The sequence below is a fragment of the Pongo pygmaeus genome, chromosome 15 (genome assembly GCF_028885625.2).
Source record: "Pongo pygmaeus isolate AG05252 chromosome 15, NHGRI_mPonPyg2-v2.0_pri, whole genome shotgun sequence".
Taxonomy (NCBI): Eukaryota; Metazoa; Chordata; class Mammalia; order Primates; family Hominidae; genus Pongo; species Pongo pygmaeus.
Genome location: NC_072388.2, coordinates 62,979,568 through 62,998,973, shown reverse-complemented (window position 1 = coordinate 62,998,973; position 19,406 = coordinate 62,979,568). Strand labels below are relative to the sequence as shown.

The 19,406-nt window shown below is 40.4% G+C and overlaps 1 protein-coding gene across 10 annotated transcripts in view; it reads right to left on the bottom strand.

The window, feature by feature from the left end:
* SYNE2 (spectrin repeat containing nuclear envelope protein 2) overlaps positions 1 to 19,406 on the bottom strand; it is a 433,601-nt gene that overhangs the window by 56,333 nt on the left and 357,862 nt on the right. For all 10 annotated transcript variants that reach the window (XM_054449822.2, XM_054449816.2, XM_054449824.2 and 7 more), the window contains 8 exons: positions 15,711 to 15,863; positions 9,660 to 9,830; positions 9,014 to 9,144; positions 6,172 to 6,376; positions 4,860 to 5,039; positions 3,026 to 3,151; positions 1,029 to 1,183; positions 773 to 917 (listed from right to left, as the gene is read on the bottom strand). In XM_054449822.2, coding sequence (XP_054305797.1) covers positions 773 to 917; positions 1,029 to 1,183; positions 3,026 to 3,151; positions 4,860 to 5,039; positions 6,172 to 6,376; positions 9,014 to 9,144; positions 9,660 to 9,830; positions 15,711 to 15,863 — 1,266 coding nt within the window. The remainder of the gene's footprint in view (positions 1 to 772; positions 918 to 1,028; positions 1,184 to 3,025; positions 3,152 to 4,859; positions 5,040 to 6,171; positions 6,377 to 9,013; positions 9,145 to 9,659; positions 9,831 to 15,710; positions 15,864 to 19,406) is intronic.

The following is a 19,406-nucleotide window of genomic DNA, read 5'->3' as shown; positions in this document are numbered from 1 at the left end:
CACTTTTGAAATGTGTCCTTTGTAATCCCAGCACTTTGGAAGGCCGAGGCAGGTGGATCACTTGAGGTCAGAAGTTCAAGACCAGCCTGGCCAACATGGTGAACCCTATCTCTACTAAAAATACAAAAATTAGCCAGGTGCAGTGGCACATGCCTGTAGTCCCAGCTACTTGGAAGGGTGAGGCACAAGAATTGCTTGAGCCTGGGGGGTGGAAGTTTCAGTGAGCCAAGATTGCTCCACTGCACTCCAGCCTGGGTGACAGAGGAAGACTCTGTCTCCCCCCCCCCAAAAAAAAAAAAAAAAAAAAAGCAGGATCTGCCTATAACCACCAGGAGTATTTTCAAATACATGTCAGCATAAGCACTGAGGAAACTCCTGTGAAATTATTAATGCTACACTTATAATTATACCAGGTGCTAATACTATGGAGAATTATTGAGTGAAAATACAAAGATGAGTTGAAGTATTTTATTATGCTCTTGATAGAATGGTATAATGTTTGCATTTTGTGGAAGCAAAGTTGTACTAGAAGCTTCCATGTACTGCAGAAAATCTAGGAGTCCTCTCCCTAATAAATTTTGCAGTAAATGTTGAAATTTATGAAATGTACGAGAATTTTACAAATGACCAATTGACAACTGAATTTGCTTAAAGGTATACATTCTGTATTTAGAGACTGATAGGTACACTCCCTGTGTTTTACTTAAAGCTATCTTTCCCTGACTCCTGCCCCAGATGAGCTGTTCAAGGGTGGCAGAGAACACAGGTTTACCTCATAGGTTTTCTGCTGCTCCAGGAGCTCAGGAAGGCTGTTGGCCATATCGACTTTGAGTGCTTCTTCTATTTTCTCCAAAAGTTGGATCCACTTTTCACAGCAATAAAGAAACTTTTCATTCAATCCAATTCCCTGAAGCTCACTACAAAGGTTTAAAACAAACAAAACACACCCATGTTAACAATGCCATTCCCAAGCTAAAGCCGTTAATTTTACCTTAATTGAAACAACAACAGAGAAGGGATGTTCTAACCTGCAGCGCTCCAGTGCCGTGGCCGTGGCCCGAATCCATTGCCGGTTCATATTTTGTAACGTCTTCACAGCTATGTCACTAAGCGGGAGCTTGAGGCTCACTTCATTCAAATGTTCAATATCAGGTGATTGGGCTGTCAGTGCCAGCACATGATTCTATTTTTTAAAAATTGAAGTACAGGTTTTTGGATGCCAATAAGATATCTAGATGACAAAAAACCCTCCTTATCTCAAAGATAAAGGAAAACTGGGGCCTGAACAGGCAAATGACTTGCCCACAGTCAAACAGCTCGCTAATGTTAGAGTGGGACCTGAATTCAGCTATCTCAATGCTGTGCCTTCTAGAATACCAACCTGCAACAAGGCCAGCACCCAAACAGCCCAGGAAATAGAAAGTGATCTCAGATTTTGTCATTGAAGAATACAGAAAATAGGCTTTTTTATTTTTTATTTTTATTTTTCAGAATGGAGTCTCATTCTGTCGCCCAGGCTGGAGTGCAGTAGCATGATCTCGGCTCACTGCAACCTCCGCCTCCTGGGTTCAAGCCATTCTCCTGCTTCAGCCTCCCGAGTAGGTGGAATTACAAGTGCCTGCCACCACACCTGGCTAAATTTTTGCATTTTTAGTAGAGATGAGGTTTCACCATGTTGGCCAGCTGGTCTAAAACTCTGACCTTAGATGATCCACCTGCCTCGGCCTCCTAAAGTGCTGGGATTACAGGCTTGAGCCACTGCACCCGGCCTAACAGGACCAATTCTGGGCTTTTAAGTCCCATTTAGTCTGCCAATAACCTGACCTTCAACAAACAGGTCAAGCACAGAGTGATGAAAATTTGATTCTTAAAATAACTCTAGCAGAGCAAGGGACTTAAACACCCATATTTTGATAGAACATGACATCACAAGAAAGCAAACTTATCAAAGTTGCATTTTTAAAAAGATATTCCAGCGACAGCTTCTAAGCTGACAAGCAAACATCCTTAACAATATTGAAGTTACCACTACAGAACTCTGCTGTAATATTCTAGGTCAGGATAAGCAAACTTTTTCTGTAAAAGGGCAGATCATAAATATTTTAGGCATTTGTGGGCCACATGGTCTCTGTAGCAACTAGTCAACTCTGCCCTTGTAGCGTGAAAACTATAATAGACAATATGTAAATGAAAGGGCATGGCTGTGTTCCAACAAAATTTTATTTAAAAAAAAATCAGCGATGGACAGTGCACCACAGTTTGTTGACTACTGATCTAAGTTATGAATATTGATTCCTAGGAGAGTTACAAGACCAGATCTAATTCTTTCAGTCATTTATGTTCACTAAACTAAACTTATGAAGGTAAAGAAAAGAAAAATGCATAATTTAATAGAATATTTTATTTTGTATATTAAACTAACCAGAAAAATTCAATTAATCACAACAGCCAATTTCTAGATTATTTCAGTTCACTGACAGTAATTATGAAAAAACATCTACTACAAATTACTCTGACATATTACTAAAAGAGATCCCTGTGTCGTCCTACTTTTTCTAGGCCTGAGGGAAAATAGGACAGTAACGAATGGCATAAAAATGACTGTGCTCAAGGGTGAGTTAGGCCAGGCGCAGTGGCTCAGGCCTGTAATCCCAGCACTTTGGGAGGCCGAGGCAGGCAGATCACCTGACGTCAAGAGTTCAAGACCAGCTTGGCCAACATGGTAAAACTTCATCTCTACTAAAAAATACAAAAATTAGCCAGACATGATGGCACATGTCTGTAGTCCCAGCTACTTGGGAGGCTGAGGCAGGAGAATGGCTTGAACTCGGGAGGTGGAGGCTGCAGTGAGCCGAGATCGTGCCACTGCAACTCCAGCCTGGGTGACAGAGTGAGACTCCGTCTCAAAAAAAAAAAAAAAGAGTGACTTAGGATGCAAACATTCCATAAGTTCACAGTAATCAGCTTATTTTTTTTAACCTTATGGTGAATCTAAGCCCTTAGAAAAGACAAATATTGGCAATACCAGGAATGAGTCAGGATTTTCTTTTTCTTGTTGGTGAAGTCTATCCAAATTCTCTTCTTCATGCATAATAAGACCTTTTAAAGATTCCAGCCGGTCTCCAAAATCCTTGAACTGTGAGAGAACAAACTAGAACAAGAGAAATTTTCATTAGAAACTATTTTCATGTACATATAAAACAGAATTAAACACAGGCTTGGGAGCTACTAAAAATTCAAGATGTTTTTGGCTAGGCACGGTGGATGGTGGCTGTAATCTCAGCACTTTGGGAGGCCGAGGTGGGAAGATCGCTTGAGCCTAGGAGTTCAAGACCAGCCTGAGCAACATAGGCAGACCCCATCTCTGCAAAAACTAAAAAATGAGCTGGGCATAGTGGTGTGTGCCTGTGTTCCCAGCTTTTTGGGAGGCTGAGGCAGGAGGATCACCTGAACCTGGGAGGTCAAGGCTGCAGTAAGCTGTAATTATGCCACTGCACACCAGCCTGGGTGACAGAATAAGACCCTGTCTCCCTGTCTCGACAAAACAAAACAAAACAAAACAAAACAAAACAAAACAAAATAAAATAAAATAAATTCAAGTTGTTTTCAACACCCAGAAGTTCACAATTATCTCAAGAATCATAGATATTCAGAAGCCCCCTGATTTTTTACTTGGTGCCTTTGAGCCTTCCCAAATGGACAGATCACCTGCCTGAGGGGACCACATAGAGGAGAGTCAGTCAGCACTCTGTTCTCTCAGTCCCACTAGTTAAATGTGGTTTTTTGTTTGTTTGTTTTCCTGCTGGTATTGAGATGTGATACTGGAACTCCATGGCCTTCTGTGTAGCTTGTTGACAGCTCATGCACTAAAGGCTCTATAAAAAGTGAATGAAGGCTGAGAGCAGTGGCTCATGCCTGTAATCCCAGCACTTTGGGAGGCCAAGGTGGGTAGATCACTTGAGGCCAGGAGTTCAAGACCAGCCTGGCCAATGTGGTGAAACCCCATCTCTACTAATTATACAAAAATTAGCCGGCCAGGCACAGTGGCTCACGTCTGTAATCCCAGCATTTTGGGAGGTCAAGGCAGGTGGATCACGAGGTCAGGAGATTTAGACCACCCCGGCTAACACAGTGAAACCCTGTCTCTACTAAAAATACAAAAAAATTAGCCAGGCATGGTGGCAGGCACCTATAGTCCCAGCTACTCAGGAGGCTGAGGCAGGAGAATGGCATGAACCCAGGAGGCGGAGCTTGCAGTGAGCCAAGATCACACTACTGCACTCCAGCCTGGGCGACAGAGCGAGACTACATCTCCAAATAAATAAATAAATAAATAAATAAATAAATAAATAAATAAGCCAGGTGTTGTGGTGGGTGCTTGTAGTCCCAGCTACCCGGGAGGCTGAGGCAGGAGAATCACTTGAACCCGGGAGGTGGAGGTTGCAGTGAGCCAAGATTATGCCACTGCACTCTAGCCTGGGTGTCAGGTCAAGAGTCTGTCTCAAAAAAAAAAAAAGTGAATGAAGATACAAAGATATGACAAATCATCATGCTTAAAGCAGCTACTTCTATGGCTCAATTACTTGACTCAGAAATCCAAATAACTGTGAGATCTGAACAATGTATGCAATATAATACATATATGACTTCGAGAACTAACATCTTCAATAATGAAGAAATGATTGCTTAAGATCTGCCCATGTGATTGAAGCTAGAATCGTATATGTTTGGGGGCAGCTTCAGTCTGCAGTTTTGCTAAGGAGCAGCCCATAAAGCACTACTGCTTCAAAGGATACAAGGGATTGAGGATGGAATGCAAATGTCTAAGACTAAAACTTGAACGGAAAGAAAAGATGAACCTCAAATTCATTTGCTTTCACAAGCAGCATCTTTTCCAAATAAGCAGCCCTCTGGAGAGAGTGCAGGGGGCTTGGGAGGAGCATGTGGGTGCTGGACTCTTCGGGCTGTGGGAGTCGATCCAGGACACTGGAATTTTGGAGAAAGGCTTCTTTTGTCTTCTGCACATCATGCTGCAGCTCCTACAGAAGAAAAAGGGATGGCAAACACCTCTTCTTCCTTTCAAACCACAATTCCCTACCCGCTGCTGCTCCATCAAAATCTAGGAGAATATTTGCCCTGAAAATGTAGGCATGACCTTTTGTTATTATTTATTTTAAATAGCTGAAAAGGCTGGGCTTTCTTGAAATAATGTATATCACTGGTGCTTTTCCGAAATTTGTCAGTTCAAAACTAAAAGTGACCACAGACTAATAGAGTTGAGGCTTCTTGTATATAGAAACTGGAGACAACCTGAGTACTCATGTACTTTATATTTCAGTTGTCAAACAGTTTAGGTATCCGCTTTCATGCTGATTCAAGAATCAATGCAACTCTGACCCCTGCCTTAGACCTTCTGATATAAATGGATTCATGTGCAAAGACTATAGAATTTTATTAATCAGGCTGATTTTAAGGCTATTCTGGAAATACAGTGTATATAAAATTTGTTTTTTTTAATTTTTAAATTATCAGCTCAGGTAGAAGTTAATCAGATGTACAGAGCATTATCTGTTGGATTCTCACCTAATTAAATTGGTTGCCACGTTTTGATTTGACCTACAGTAGCAGAAGATACAAAATGCATCTGTTCACTCAGTTCAGAACTAAAGAGTATTCACTTTCTGAGCATTCATTAACAGTAATAGAAAAAACACCATAGAGGAAATTATGCAAGTCTTTAATATAGTCTGAAATTTACTATACCCACAGAAAAGGCCTAGCAACATGGCACCAAGTCCATGATTATTGCTAAAACAAGAGATATATGTATTATTCTTACAGGGTCACACTCAGTTGAGACACTTGCTTTTACTTCAGATTTCATATGAGGCTTTTGCCTTAGAGATGTAACACTAGAGAGAAAGCACAGACTTGGAACGAGGTGATATCGAGTCCCCCTGATCCGGCTATTTGCTGCCTGGACGTCACCTCTGAGCCACCACCTGGTCCTCCCAGCCTTGCCTATGTCCTACATGGCAAGCTCACAGCACCTGTCCTGACTGACTACTCTGTCCCTGTGGTCTGTCTGGTCCCCAGGTCATGGCTGTCCCTTACCGGCCCCGTCTGTTGGGCTGACTTGGCCTTGGTTTTCCAAATGGGCTTTGTACCCACCTTTATGTCCTGCAGGGCTGGGGGCAGGATCTCTGCCAGGTTGTTTCCAGACATGCTGATGTTTGCGAGCTGTTGAAACTTTGCTTCCTGCTGCTTCAGCCTTGCAGCAGCTTCGCCATGAGCATTGCTATAGGCCTTCCAGAGCTGGAGCAGACTCTGGGCCTTCTGCAACTGGTCTGCAATGGCTTGGTTCACCTGAGTCCACCTGTCAGTGCAACGCAAATAACATAAACCTCATTCTCTCCTTTCCCTTGTAGCAAAAGTGCAATGCACACACTCTACTGGTAAGTTACTAGCAGATGGATCATTAAGAAAACACTGTTAAATGGTTTTTAAAATTAGTGGCATCACCATTATAGAAACCATTATATAAAAAGAAATCCAAATTAGGCTATTTACTTGACTTTATAATATTGCAGAAAAACTACAAAATTGATGATTGGCAACAAATACCTATGATGTTATGAATGTTTCACTCTCTTTCTTTTTTTAAGGGAGGGGAGTGATGAAGGGAGCTCAAATTTTTTTTTTTTTTTTTTTTTTTGTAGAGACAAGGCCTTGATATGTTGCCCAGGATGGTCTCAAACTCTGCAGCTCAAGTAATCCTCCCACCTCAAGCAATCCTCCTGCCTCAGCCTCCCAAAGTGTTGGGATTATAGGTGTGAGCCATGGTGCTCCGCCTATGAATGTCTCTTTGGCAAAGACGGAGAAAACACTGAACTGTACGCCTGCTAAAATGACTACACATGAAGAGGCTCCCAGTTTATAGAGATGTGCTATCTTTAAACAGGTTTTAACTTTGTATTTATATCAAATAAAATGTATTATCTGTTTACACAAATGTTCCTTACATAGAAGTGGAAATAGAGGAAATTATTTTATTATTCCATATACAGACTGTAGTATCTTGCCTTTCTTCCCTACTTTTTTCTTTTCCTGAAACAGGGTCTTGCTCTGTTGCCCAGGCTGGAGTGCAGTGGTGCAATCTCAGCTCACTGTAGCCTTGACCTCCTGGGCTTAAGTGATCCTCCCATCTCAGCCCCCACAAGTAGCTAGGACTATAGGTGCATGCCACCATGCCTGGCTAATTTTTGTATTTTTTTGTAGAGACGGGGTTTCACCATGTTACCCAGGCTGGTCTTGAACTCCTGGACTCAAGTGATCTACCCACCTCGGCTTCCCAGAGTGCTGGGATTACAGGCATGAGCCACCATGCCTGGCCCATTTAACTTTTAAAAAATATTTTCCCCACGTTAGTAATACAAGAAAATAAGTAAACCTCATTTTAAATGGCTGTACAAATGGTCTGCGGGTTTTTTTTTTCTTTGTTTCCTTAGTTTAACTGCTAAATTCCTTAGTTTAATTTCTGTTTAGTATGGATAGTTAAGATATTTATAATTTTTGCTATTATGATAATGCTCAGATACAGTTTTATTCAAAAGGCTTTTTTTCTGTATTTCAAGATATTAGTCTTAGACTAGATTTCTGGGAGAATTACAGAGTCAAAGAATATAAAGATGTAAATTATTTGTAAGGCTTTGGGAATAAATGGTCAGTCTGCTTTCTGAAAGCATTATATTTACATTCTAAAATGAAATACATGAGAATGTTTGCTCCACAATATCCTCAACAATATCCTCGACCTGCTAACTGATTAAAGAATCAAAGGTGGAAAATAGCACACTGCTTTATTTTTATGCATTTCAAAAATCTTATCAGAACTGTCTTTTAAAATAAGATTTTCCCTAATTATAAATACAACATATATTCACTGTCAAAAAGCAAACAAAATTCCTCCAGAGATTTCTTTCTTTTTATCTATCTATCCTACCTACTTACCAATCCATGAGGAAGTTAAAAGATGCTTGACATCTCATTTATCTAGAGGTAACTATTAGCATTTTAGTGTTCTTTTCTTCAGTCTTTTTGTTATGCATGTTTTTCAACATGCCTTCCAACATATTCTTGTGCCAACAAGTGAATGTGTATGTGCAGCTTAACAACTGAGTTTGTTTAGCAACTGACTGCCCTGCCATATGTTTTGACGGTAGCCCTGATATTGTATGTGGAGTCAGATGCATTTGCAGGTTCCTCTTAGTCTGTCTCCTCCCCCTCTTCCAATAAAGACTGGATCAAGTGCTAAGGGCACCACTGCAGGGTATATAATTTGGGGTCCCTTGTTCATTACTGGTTCGAAGTTGATTTACAAGAGAGGCTGAAACTGCACAGAGGAATAATCAGGAAGGACACTTAAGATAGCATTACTCTTCATCTCTCTCTCTAATCAATTGGTTGGAGGCCAACTTTTATATCCCACTCATCAAAATAAAAGCCCTGCAATTAACTAGGGCCACACTCCTTAAAGGGAGCTTTCATATCCCACCATAAGTAGTTCATCAAATAATTCCTTCCAAACCCACAAACGCCCTCCCCAATAGATATTTTAACACCCCCTTTCTTCCACCTTATAATGTTTCCAGTGATGTTTGAACACCCCCTGCAGGCTGCCCATCTGGCCCACCCCTTTGTCTGTTTCTGCCTCTGACTCTGGTGTTTCCAAGATCGAACTTAACATTTGGTCTATACCCTCTGTAAGTGAGTACACTGGGGTTGTAATTAGGCCATTTCTAGACTAATTATACCAAACACTTGTATGAGGGATGTCACAGCCCTCATGACATAGAATCTTACGTAGACTAGATCCATCAAAGCAGAAGAGACCAGAATAGTAGGAAACCAGTCATCTCAGAGGAGGAAGACTTTACAATGCCTATGCCCCCTCATTCTTCACAAGTCATTAAGATAAAGATACCTATCATTCAAATTATATCTGAAAGGATACCTTTTATGAATATTTTGGCATTTCTCTTCGATTATTTCTGCAACAGAGGGGCAGAGACCTTTGAGTTTGCCAATAACCTCCTGGAGTTTCTCCCAACTCCCTTCACTGCTCTCAGCTTCATCTTGCAGAGACTAAGAGACACAAACAAGAAATTTATGTTTCAGAATGGCCTGGCTACTTCCAAAGAAGGTGGCAGCTTCTCAACACTTGCTACTATGTAGCAATAACACTCAAATCTTACAGCTCTGATAAACTATTAGGAATGTGAAGAAAACAATGGAGAAGGCATTCTTTATTTGAGGCTGAACTTTTAAGTACTAAGTGATATAAAGTACTTAGCCCTTAGGCATACTGAAAAAAAAAGGCCACTCAAAAACCAAAACCTTAAATTGTGAAATAATATGGACATGGAAAATAAAGGAAGATTCAACATTTTCAACTCAAAATTCAAACATTTTACAATGTTTTACTGATTTGGCTCATGTGACTTATTTTGGAATTTCCAGTTATTCTTTTGAAACTGCTATTTAACATGCTTTGTGCTTCTCTGTGGGAAGGCACAAACACAGTTATGCCCGTTACTGTGCTTCCTCCCATTTGTAATTTCCTGCCAATAATGCACCATGCCAAGCTCTGGTTAATTTACCTGAAGGTTCTCCACCTGGCATCTCAAGGCCTCCAACGATAACACCACAGGCTTGCTGTGTTCCATGCAGTACCAGAATCGGATTGTCATCATATTCACTTCATCATAGAGTTGATCATAAATCTTCCACTCCTGTAAAACCGACTGCATGGAGGTTTTGAGCTGATTGACCTAGACAAAAAGTAGAAATGTACTGATTTAGAAAATCCCTGAGAAGACATGCTCTCCAACAAATCTACCATTGTGTCTAATTTAGGCATTTCAATTTGAGAGTATTGAAGGATCACCAGTGATTAACTGAAGGTGGAAAGGGTAGGTCAATGCATAAGAACATATCAGAGAAGGCTGATATGCGATCAGAAAGATCGCACTGAAGGAGTTCAGACTAGGAAGAGACAGCCCAGGGAAAGAACACTGGGTGAGTATTAGAATTTGTGAGTGCAAGGTTCAGTTATATTCTATTAGCTTTCTGACCTTGGGCACTTATTGAACCCTAGAGTCAGTTTCCTCATCCACAAAACAGAGATAATAATTGAAAACACAAATAAAATAGTGTCTGTGAAAATGCTCTGACAACAGCACAACATTATAAATCTAAGATGTTACCTGGCACTTAAGTCTGATTATTACTATAGAGCAAGCACCATTTGGAGAGGAACATGCTCTACCAAAATGATGGGCAAGTGCAAAGCAGAAGGCAATGCAATGGTGAGTGTATTTTGTCCACTGGTATGTTCTGATAATGATGAAAAAAGTCCAAGCATTCTGTTGCATATTGAAAATGATCTCAGATACAATCAAGAATATGTAAAGAAAACTTATGACTCAACAATAAAGACAGATAAACTAACTAAAACCTGGGCAAAGGATGTGACTAAATATTTCTCCAAAGAACATATACAACGGTCAACAAACACATGAAAAGACACTCAACATACACAGTCATTAGGGAAACCTAAATCAAAACCACAATGAGATATTATTTCACATCCACTTTGATGGCCATAATCAAAAAGTCAGATAGTAATGTGTTGGTGACGATGTGGAAAAACTGGAATCCTCATACATTGCTGGTGGGAATATAAAATGGTACAGTCACTGTGGAAAACAGCTAGATAGTTCCTCAAAAAATTAAATAGAGTTGCCATATGATCTAACAATTGTACTCTTATACACACAAGAGAATTAAAAGCATATGTTCACATAAAAACCTGACATAAATGTTCAAAGCAGCATGATTCACGAGAGCCTAAAAATGGAAACAACCTACATGTTCATCAACTGATGGAGAGATAAACTAAACATGGTATATATCCATACAACGGAATATTAGTCAGCCATAAAAATAAATGAAGTACTGTAAATACTGCAACACCGATGATCTTGAAAACATTATGCTTAGTGAGGGAAGCCAGGACCAAAAGGCTATATAGTATATGATTCTATTTATATAAAATGTCCAGAATAGGTAAATCCATAAGAAGGTAGACTAGCGGCTGCCAGGGACTGGAGAAGGGGAAAAGTGGGGAGTGACTGCCAATGGGTATGGAGGTTTCTTTTGGAGGTAATGAAAATGTTCTGTAATGAGATAGTGGTGACGGCTGCGTATCTCTGTGAATATACTAAACATCACTGAACTGCACCTTAGAAGGTGAATTTTATGGTATGTGAATTACATCTCAGTTTTTAAAAAGGATCTGGGTTGAAATGGAATGTGATCACTATAGTGGCCCCACAGGCCATCTTTATGGGTAGTGTGATGTGAGTTTTGGGTACAATCACACAGTTCTGCACTCAGACCCTGTTTTCTGCTTAATAACTACAGGGAATACTAGCACATCCACAGTGACAGGGAGGCTCCTCAATCTCTGCCCCAAACAGGGCTGGATAAAAAACCAAAGTGGGACGCTAAAATGTGAGTCTCATATTGGCAACTATGTAGGCCGAATGTCTTTATAAGGACAGGATAGCTCAGAAAAAGAAACCAAGTTATTTAGTTAAGAAAATAAAGAAGAAGGCCAGGTGTGGTGGCTCACGCCTGTAATCCCAGTACTTTGGGAGGCCAAGGTGGGTGGATCACCTAAGGTCAGGAGTTCAAGACCAGCCTGGCCAACATGGTGAAACCCTATCTCTACTAATAATACAAAAATTAGCCGAGAGTGGTGGCACACGCCTGTAATCCCAGCTACTCGGGAGGCTGAGGCAGGAGAATCTTTTGAACCGGGAAGGTGGAAGTTGCAGTGAGCCGAGATCATGCCACTATCCTCCAGCCTGGGCAACAACAGCAAAACTCTGTCTTCAAAAAAAAAGGAAGGAAAAAAGAAAATAAAGAAGAAAGGCAAGGAAGGAATTCCTCATCGATGTACATTTTTGCTAGAAAGGATCTCAGATCTATCTGGGTGGCAGGGATAATTCTGGCACAAAGCACTGCATCATCCCAGAGCCCACAGGTACATGTCAACACAAGAACTGCCACGGCTCATGTTGCACAAGGCCTTTGCAGCTTCCACAGATAAAGGTGGTGGAACTTCTGGCACCTTAAAGGCCTTCTGGCCTTATAATAAAGCTTCGTGGAAAAGACATAGTACATGTGGTTTGAGGGAAAGGATGAGAAAATCATCAAGTAAAATTCACTACACTAAAAACAAGCGGGAGGAGTATTTTCAAAATGTTCAAACTGGGGTCATCAGCAGGGCAGCATTTATTGAGCATTGTATAGGCATCAGTATTAAGATAGAAATAAATGAGTAGGTGTTATCATCCCCATTTTATAGACCAGAAAATCGAGGCTTAGAGAGGTTAAGTAACCTGACCGAAGATACAGATCAAAAATGGTGCCGCCAGGATCCTTATTTAGGCAGAAACTGCAAAGCCCTTGCTCTTAAACACTAGGCTGTATTGACTCTTGTTTACCCCTGGGCTCCAGTAATCCTCCCATCTCGGCCTCCCGAATAGCTGGAATTACAGGTGCATGCCACCACACCCGGCTATCTTTATTTACTTTTTGTAGAGATGAGATCTCACTCTGTTGCACAGGCTGTTCTTGAACTCCTGGCCTCAAGCGATCCTCCTACCTCAGCCTCCCAAAGTGCTGAGATTACAGGTTTGAGACACTGGGCCAGGCCTACATTGACTCTTGACAGCTTATAGATGGATGATCTGTGCCTCACGCCTTCTGCTTTTTTTTTTTTTTTTTTCTTTATTGAGATATAATTCATGTACCATACGATTCATCTATTTAAAATGTGTAATCTCCACAATCAATTTTAGAACATTTTCATGACTCTGAAAAGAAACTGCATACCTATTAGCAGTCACTCCTCGATCTCTCCAGCCACTAATCTGCCTTCTGTCTTTATAGAATTCTCCATTCTGGTTATTCCACATAAACAGAATCAAATATGTGCAACCTTTTGTGACTGGTGTCTTTCACTTACCATAATGTTTCCAAGATCATCAGTGTTGTAGTATATATATATATCAGTACTACTTCATTCCTTTTGTATGGATAGACCACGTTTTCTTTATACATTCATTAGTAGATGGACAGCTGGGTTGTTTACACTTTCTGGCTATCATGAATCATGCTATGAATATTCACGTATAAGTTTTTGGTGTGGACATGTTTTCATTTCTCTTGGGCTATCTATGGAGGACTAGAACTGCTAAGTTGCATGGTAACTTTATGTTTAACCATTTGAGGAACTGCCAGGCTCTCTTCCAACTCCATGGAACCCGGCCAGCAGTTTGTGAGGGTTACGTCTCCACATCCACATTAACACTTGTTACTGTCTGTCTTTTTGTTACAGCTATCCTAGTGGGTGGGAAGTGGTATTTCTTTGTGGTGTTGATTTTCACTTCCTTGATGGTTAATGACATGGAATATCTTTTCAATGTACTTTTTGGCCATTTGTATTATCTTCCTTACAGAAATGTCTATTCAGATCATTTGTCTTTTTTTTTTTTTTTTTTGAGACAGGGTCTCACTGTATTGCCCAGGCTGGAGTGCAGTGGCGTGGTCTTGCCTCACTGCTCCTTCCACCTCCCAAGCTCAGGTGATCCTCGTGCCTCAGCCTCCTAAGTAGCTGGGACTACAGGCACGCACCACCACACCCAGCTAATTTTTTCTATTTTTGGTAGAGATAGGGTTTTGCCATGTTGGCCAGGCTGGTCTTAAACTGCTGAATTCAAGTGATCCGCTCACCTTGGCCTCCCAAAGTGCTGGGATTACAGGAGTGAGCCACTGAGCCTGGCTTGTATCCATTTTTGTCATTTGGTCATTTTTCCTTTTATTATCAAGTTGTGATAAATCTTCATATATTCTAGGTGTAAGTCCCTTATCAAATATATGATTTATAAATACTTTTTTCCCAATCTGTGGTTTGCCTTTACTTTTTTGATGCTGTGCTTTAAAACATCAAGGTGTTTAGTTTTGATGAAGTCCAACGTATCTATTTTTTTCTTTGAAGTTTTACGTTTTGGTGTCATTCTAGGAAACCCCTGCCTAATCCATGAAGTCATGAAGATTTACACCTGTGTTTTCTTCTAACAGTTTTATACTTTTAGCTCTAATACTTGTGTCTTTTTTTTTTTTAATACAAATGGGGGTCTTGCTATGTTGCCCAGGCTGGTCTTGAACTCCTTGCCTCAAATGATCTCCCACCTCAGTCTCCCAAAGTGTTGGGATTACAGGCATGAGCCACCATGTCTGGCCTTCATTTATGTCTTTGATCTATTTTAATTTTTGTATATTGTATGAATGTAGAGGTCTAACTTCATTATTTTACATGTGGATACACGGTTGTCCCAGCACCATTTTTCAAGAAAATGTTTTCCCTCATTAAATTGTCTGAGGATCCCTGTTGAAAATCAGTTGACTATAAATGTGAGGGCTTATTTCTGGACTCTCAATTCCATTCCAAGTATATATATGTCTATCCTTATGACAGTACTATCTGTATGTTTTCACATGCATTATTTCGTTTAATTTTCTCTTTATATTTTCATTATATTGTAATTATCCGTTCACGTGTGTTTCTTCCACTAGCCTATGAGCTCTTTGAGGGTAGGATTCATTTATTTTCTTGTTTATCTTTGTAACCCTGGCAGTGAGCACAGTACCTCACACAATGTATGCTTAACAAATGACTGAATAAGCTCATCCCTATTTTACTGCTAGATTCCTGGGGGAATGAGGACTGAGGAACGAGGCTGAGTGTTGCCTATGGATTTCATGCAGGTTATTCCCCATTCCCTCTTGGTACAAATGGTTGAAAGTAGATTTTAGTAGATGACAACCCACAATGAAGGTTCTCTAGGAAACATGGACACATCACATCTATAATTGATGGTATAGATTATACCATTGATAGATTATACCAACTGATTGGTATAACTGATTAGTACTTTTAGTTCTCTTACTCTGCTGTGGGAAAATGTCAAGGTTGCAATGTCTAGAGATGCCTGAGCTCGGTCTCTTTTGGTGCTCTCCTCCTGGAAGGGGTAAAATGCTGACACTGACATGCCTTTTGTAAGATTATTAGATGTCTTGCACACTTTCTTCCTTTATACTCTCTCTTCAACACCACGTAGTGTTTCTTCCAAACTTTAGAGTCCTCCTGGAGCTGACTATGCTCCTAGCTCATAGAGGCTACATGATACAGGATCACTTCCTCCCTGAGGCATCTCCCTGTACATGGAGACACTGCTTCATCACTGTTTCTGTGTATCTTGCCAGGAAACAATGCCAGATACTCTGTTGGGTTTGGGGTATGGAGATATTTATGTCTGAGTGAGTACATTAGACAAAACAAAGATAACCAAGTGGATTTGCAGCCTGTCAATGACGTTGGAATTGGCGGCTTTGCCTCTAATTATTCAGTGCATAAAATGGGACTTGAAATGCTTCTAATTTACTTCAATTTTTCTCAGCAACTTTTCAGTGTTTGGTATAGAGAGTCTCCATGAGTAAAGGACAAAAACAACTACAACGACAAATAAGATAAAAGAATATGTGAAGAGAAATAGCACATTTCAAATGAATTCTAGTACCTGAGTGAGAACACTGCTTCTCTTTTGAAATAACTCATCAATTCGGGATGCTGTATCTTCTAACAATGGCACTGCCCCACTCTCCAAAGTCAGATAACTTTGTTTCAACTCATCCAGTGCTTTGGATTTAATTGCAAGTTGATTTTCTACATCCTGGAAGAATAAGAGGAAAAGGTTTTCAATGCACAATATTACAAAACAATTGATAAGGTGTCAGAGACAGGAGTTCACTCTTTTCAAGTAAAAATGCCATTAGATTATATAATTAAATAGCATTACATCAAAGACATTTAAATCATAATACTCTTAGTTCAATCACATATGACACAACTCTGTATTTTAGGAGAATCTAGGCAACATGTCTGGACCATCATGGCAGAGCAGAAAGGATGCTGATCTGAGATCTGCTCCCCATTCCACGTCTGCCCTCCACTGGCTGTTTGACCAGGCGTAAGTCATCAAACCTTTGAGTCTCCATTTTCTCATTTGGAAAAAGTGATGATACCCACAGCATGTGTGCCAAGCTAAGAACTCAAATAAAATCACAAGCAAGAAGGTGCCTTTAAACCATATAGCATCATATAAATCACAGACGATATAACTGTTGGTAGTTCAGTAATAACTTTAATCATTTTCTACCTCTTAGTTTATTAATTCACTCATAAGAGGCACCCTGACCTGGTCTACTCTTTATAGACACATTTTTAAAAACCTACAGGATCCCTCTACTACAAAGGACACCATGGAGCCAGCAGTCTGAAAACAGAGATGAATGAGGCCAGCAGCAACGGTGCCACTCTACTCAGAGGAAGGACGGTCGGAGCTGCTTTTGTCCTTCTCAGGAATGCAGTTGAAATCCAACTTGGAAAAAGTTTAAACTTTTTAAAAATTATTAAAGCATTACATGCTCATTACAAAAAAACTGGAAAACACAAGAGATCTTTGGCATTCAGAGGGATTCATTTTGAATTCCCCTCGAGGCTCCCAATTCACAAATAGGACGCGCTTCTGCATACTTTCTTTAGCATTACATTTCCATCCAGATGCATGTGTTCTGAATGCATGGCCTCAAGTTAACGACCCTTCACTCATGTTCTATTTCTCTCTTGAAAATTGCTTTGCATAAGGATCCCAGCTTTTTTTTTTTTTTTTTTTTTTAAACTGGTTTGCCTAAGGATCCCAGCTTTTTTTTTTTTTTTAAATCCTTTGTAAGAATCACTGCATGGTCCATAAGGAAAGAGAAACATGAGTGCCTCGTGGGCATGGGGTAGCTGAGCAGGTGGCTTGTACCCTGGTGAGGGACGAGCTCCCTTGTGCTAGCCTCACAGCGGAGCACTGAAATCCAGTCCAGCAAAACTGCCAGATTACCACATGTGAGGAGCCCTCAGGTCACTCTTGGAATATGGAAATCACAAACTCTAAATCAATGAATGTCAGGGGTCTTCTGGACTGGAAAATAGAAAAGGGAAAAAAATCTGTTCCATAAGAAACTGATAGCTAGGGTTGGGAGTAAGAATGGATGATGAGAGAATGGAGCTGGAGGAATCTTCCACTGTATGACCCTCTATGCTTTTAGAATTTAGAGCCACATGAATATATAGCATATTAACAGAAAACCTCTTACTGTCATTACAATCCACCCATACTAACATGTGGGTGAATTTATGAAATATTACTCTTCTGGACTGGTTACAAAGGCACCCAGGAAACAAAACGGCTTCTCTGAAATAGCCTTTGCCAGTGAGATTTAGTCAGCTGCTACTTCCGTCCATCTCTGCCACCCTAACTTGCTCCCTCACACCCTGACAGCCTTTTTATTAGCATGTTTCTTTTATCATAGGTTTAACTTTTTTCATCTGCAAAGTTATAAATGAAAACACTTTAAGAATATTAAATCACTTTCCTTCTTTGAATTTATAAAACAGTCTCTCCTAAAGGCTCGACTAGGGATTTCTAAAAACACTTATTTACTAATAAGCTGTCATAATTCCCCTGTAATATAAAGAAAACTGATGAGAAATGACTACAAAGCAGACAAAAGTAACAACACACACACACACACACACCCTTCAAAAATGGCAGCATAAACAACAGCCATGCCGGGCACAGTGGCTCACGCCTGTAATCCCAGCACTTTGGGAGGCCAAGGAAGGCGGATCACTTGAGCCCAGGAGTTTGAGACCAGCCTGGGAAACATGACAAAACTCCATCTTTACAAAAAAAAAAAAAAAAAAAAAATACAAAAACTAGCTGGGTGTGGTGGCACGCGCCTATAGTCCCAGCTACTTGAGAGGCTGAGGAAGGAGGATCCTTTTTTTTTTTTTGAGACAGAATCTTGCTCTGTCACCCATGCTGGAGTGGGCATGATCTCAGCTCACTGAAAACTCCGCCTCCGGGATTCAGGTCATTTTCCTGCCTTAGTCTCCCGAGTAGCTGAGACTACAGGCCTGTGCCACCATGCCCAGCTAATTCTAGCCACCAGGCCCAGCGTGGGAGGGTCTCTTAAGCCTAGGAGCTCAAGGCTGCAGTGAGTTATGATTGCACCACTGCACTCCAGCCTGGCTGACAGAGTGAGACCCTGTATCAACAAAAAAAAAAAAGAATAAAAAAAAAGCCATGGCAATAGCAGCACAGGAACACCCACACATGGTGGGGTTGCTTGTTTCTTTTGCTCTGCAGAATAATACGGATTTGGCCCAATAGTCCTGTCATCTGACCTTGCTTCACTGAGGCCTAACAGTACCTTCAAGTTTCCCAACTCCCACTTCACCAGCAAATTAATTTGTCTTAATTTAAATTCCAATTTGCTACACATAAATCAGAGTGGAATTAAAAATAATCTTTTGCTAATTATGGAGATTCACTAGAATTTGCAAGTCCTGTTTTTCTATTCTGTGAGAACCAGCGTTAAATAATTTTAAAATATCTAAATTCCTCTGACTTTATCATGAACATACTTCTTTAAGAAGCTGTGCTTGCTTATAGTATAGAGGCATCAAACTTGAGGGATTAACAATCTCATCTCAAACCTCCCCACCCTAGTCAACTACACAATTTTCCTTGATAATTATAATATGTCAAACGTGGCCTTTTTCCAGTCATCAATGGCTTTTAGAAGCCCTTCAGAGTATTTCAATCCTAATGTCTTCATGCTTCATCAACTCCAGTCCTTAAGTTTTCTAGAGTAAAGCCACTTTAGCAAGCTTACCTGAACTGAAGCATTCTGCCCTGGGATAAGTAATTAAAGTATACATCAATCATTTTCATCATTTTCTTTTTTTTCTGTTCTGTTTTGTTTTTTTTAGAGATGGGGTCTTACTCAGGCTAGAGTGCAGTGGCATGATCATGGCTTACTGCTTGAACCTTGAACTCCTGGGCTCAAGTGATCCTCTTGCCTCAGCTCCCGAGTAGCTAGGATTACAAGTGTGCAACACTATGCCTAGATAACTTTTTTTTTTTTTTTTTTGGTAGAGACTGGGTCTTATGTTGCCCTGGCTGGTTTTGAACTCCTGGCCTCAAGTGATCCTTCTGCCTTAGCCTCCCAAATTGCTGGGATTGCAGGTGTGAGCAACTGCACCTGGCCTCATTTTAGTTCTTGTATGCAAAGAATAGTGAAAAAAAAAAAAGAGAAATTAACATTTATAGAAAAGCAGCCTTTCAGGTCTACTAATAGATATACTCAGGCAACTATTAAGC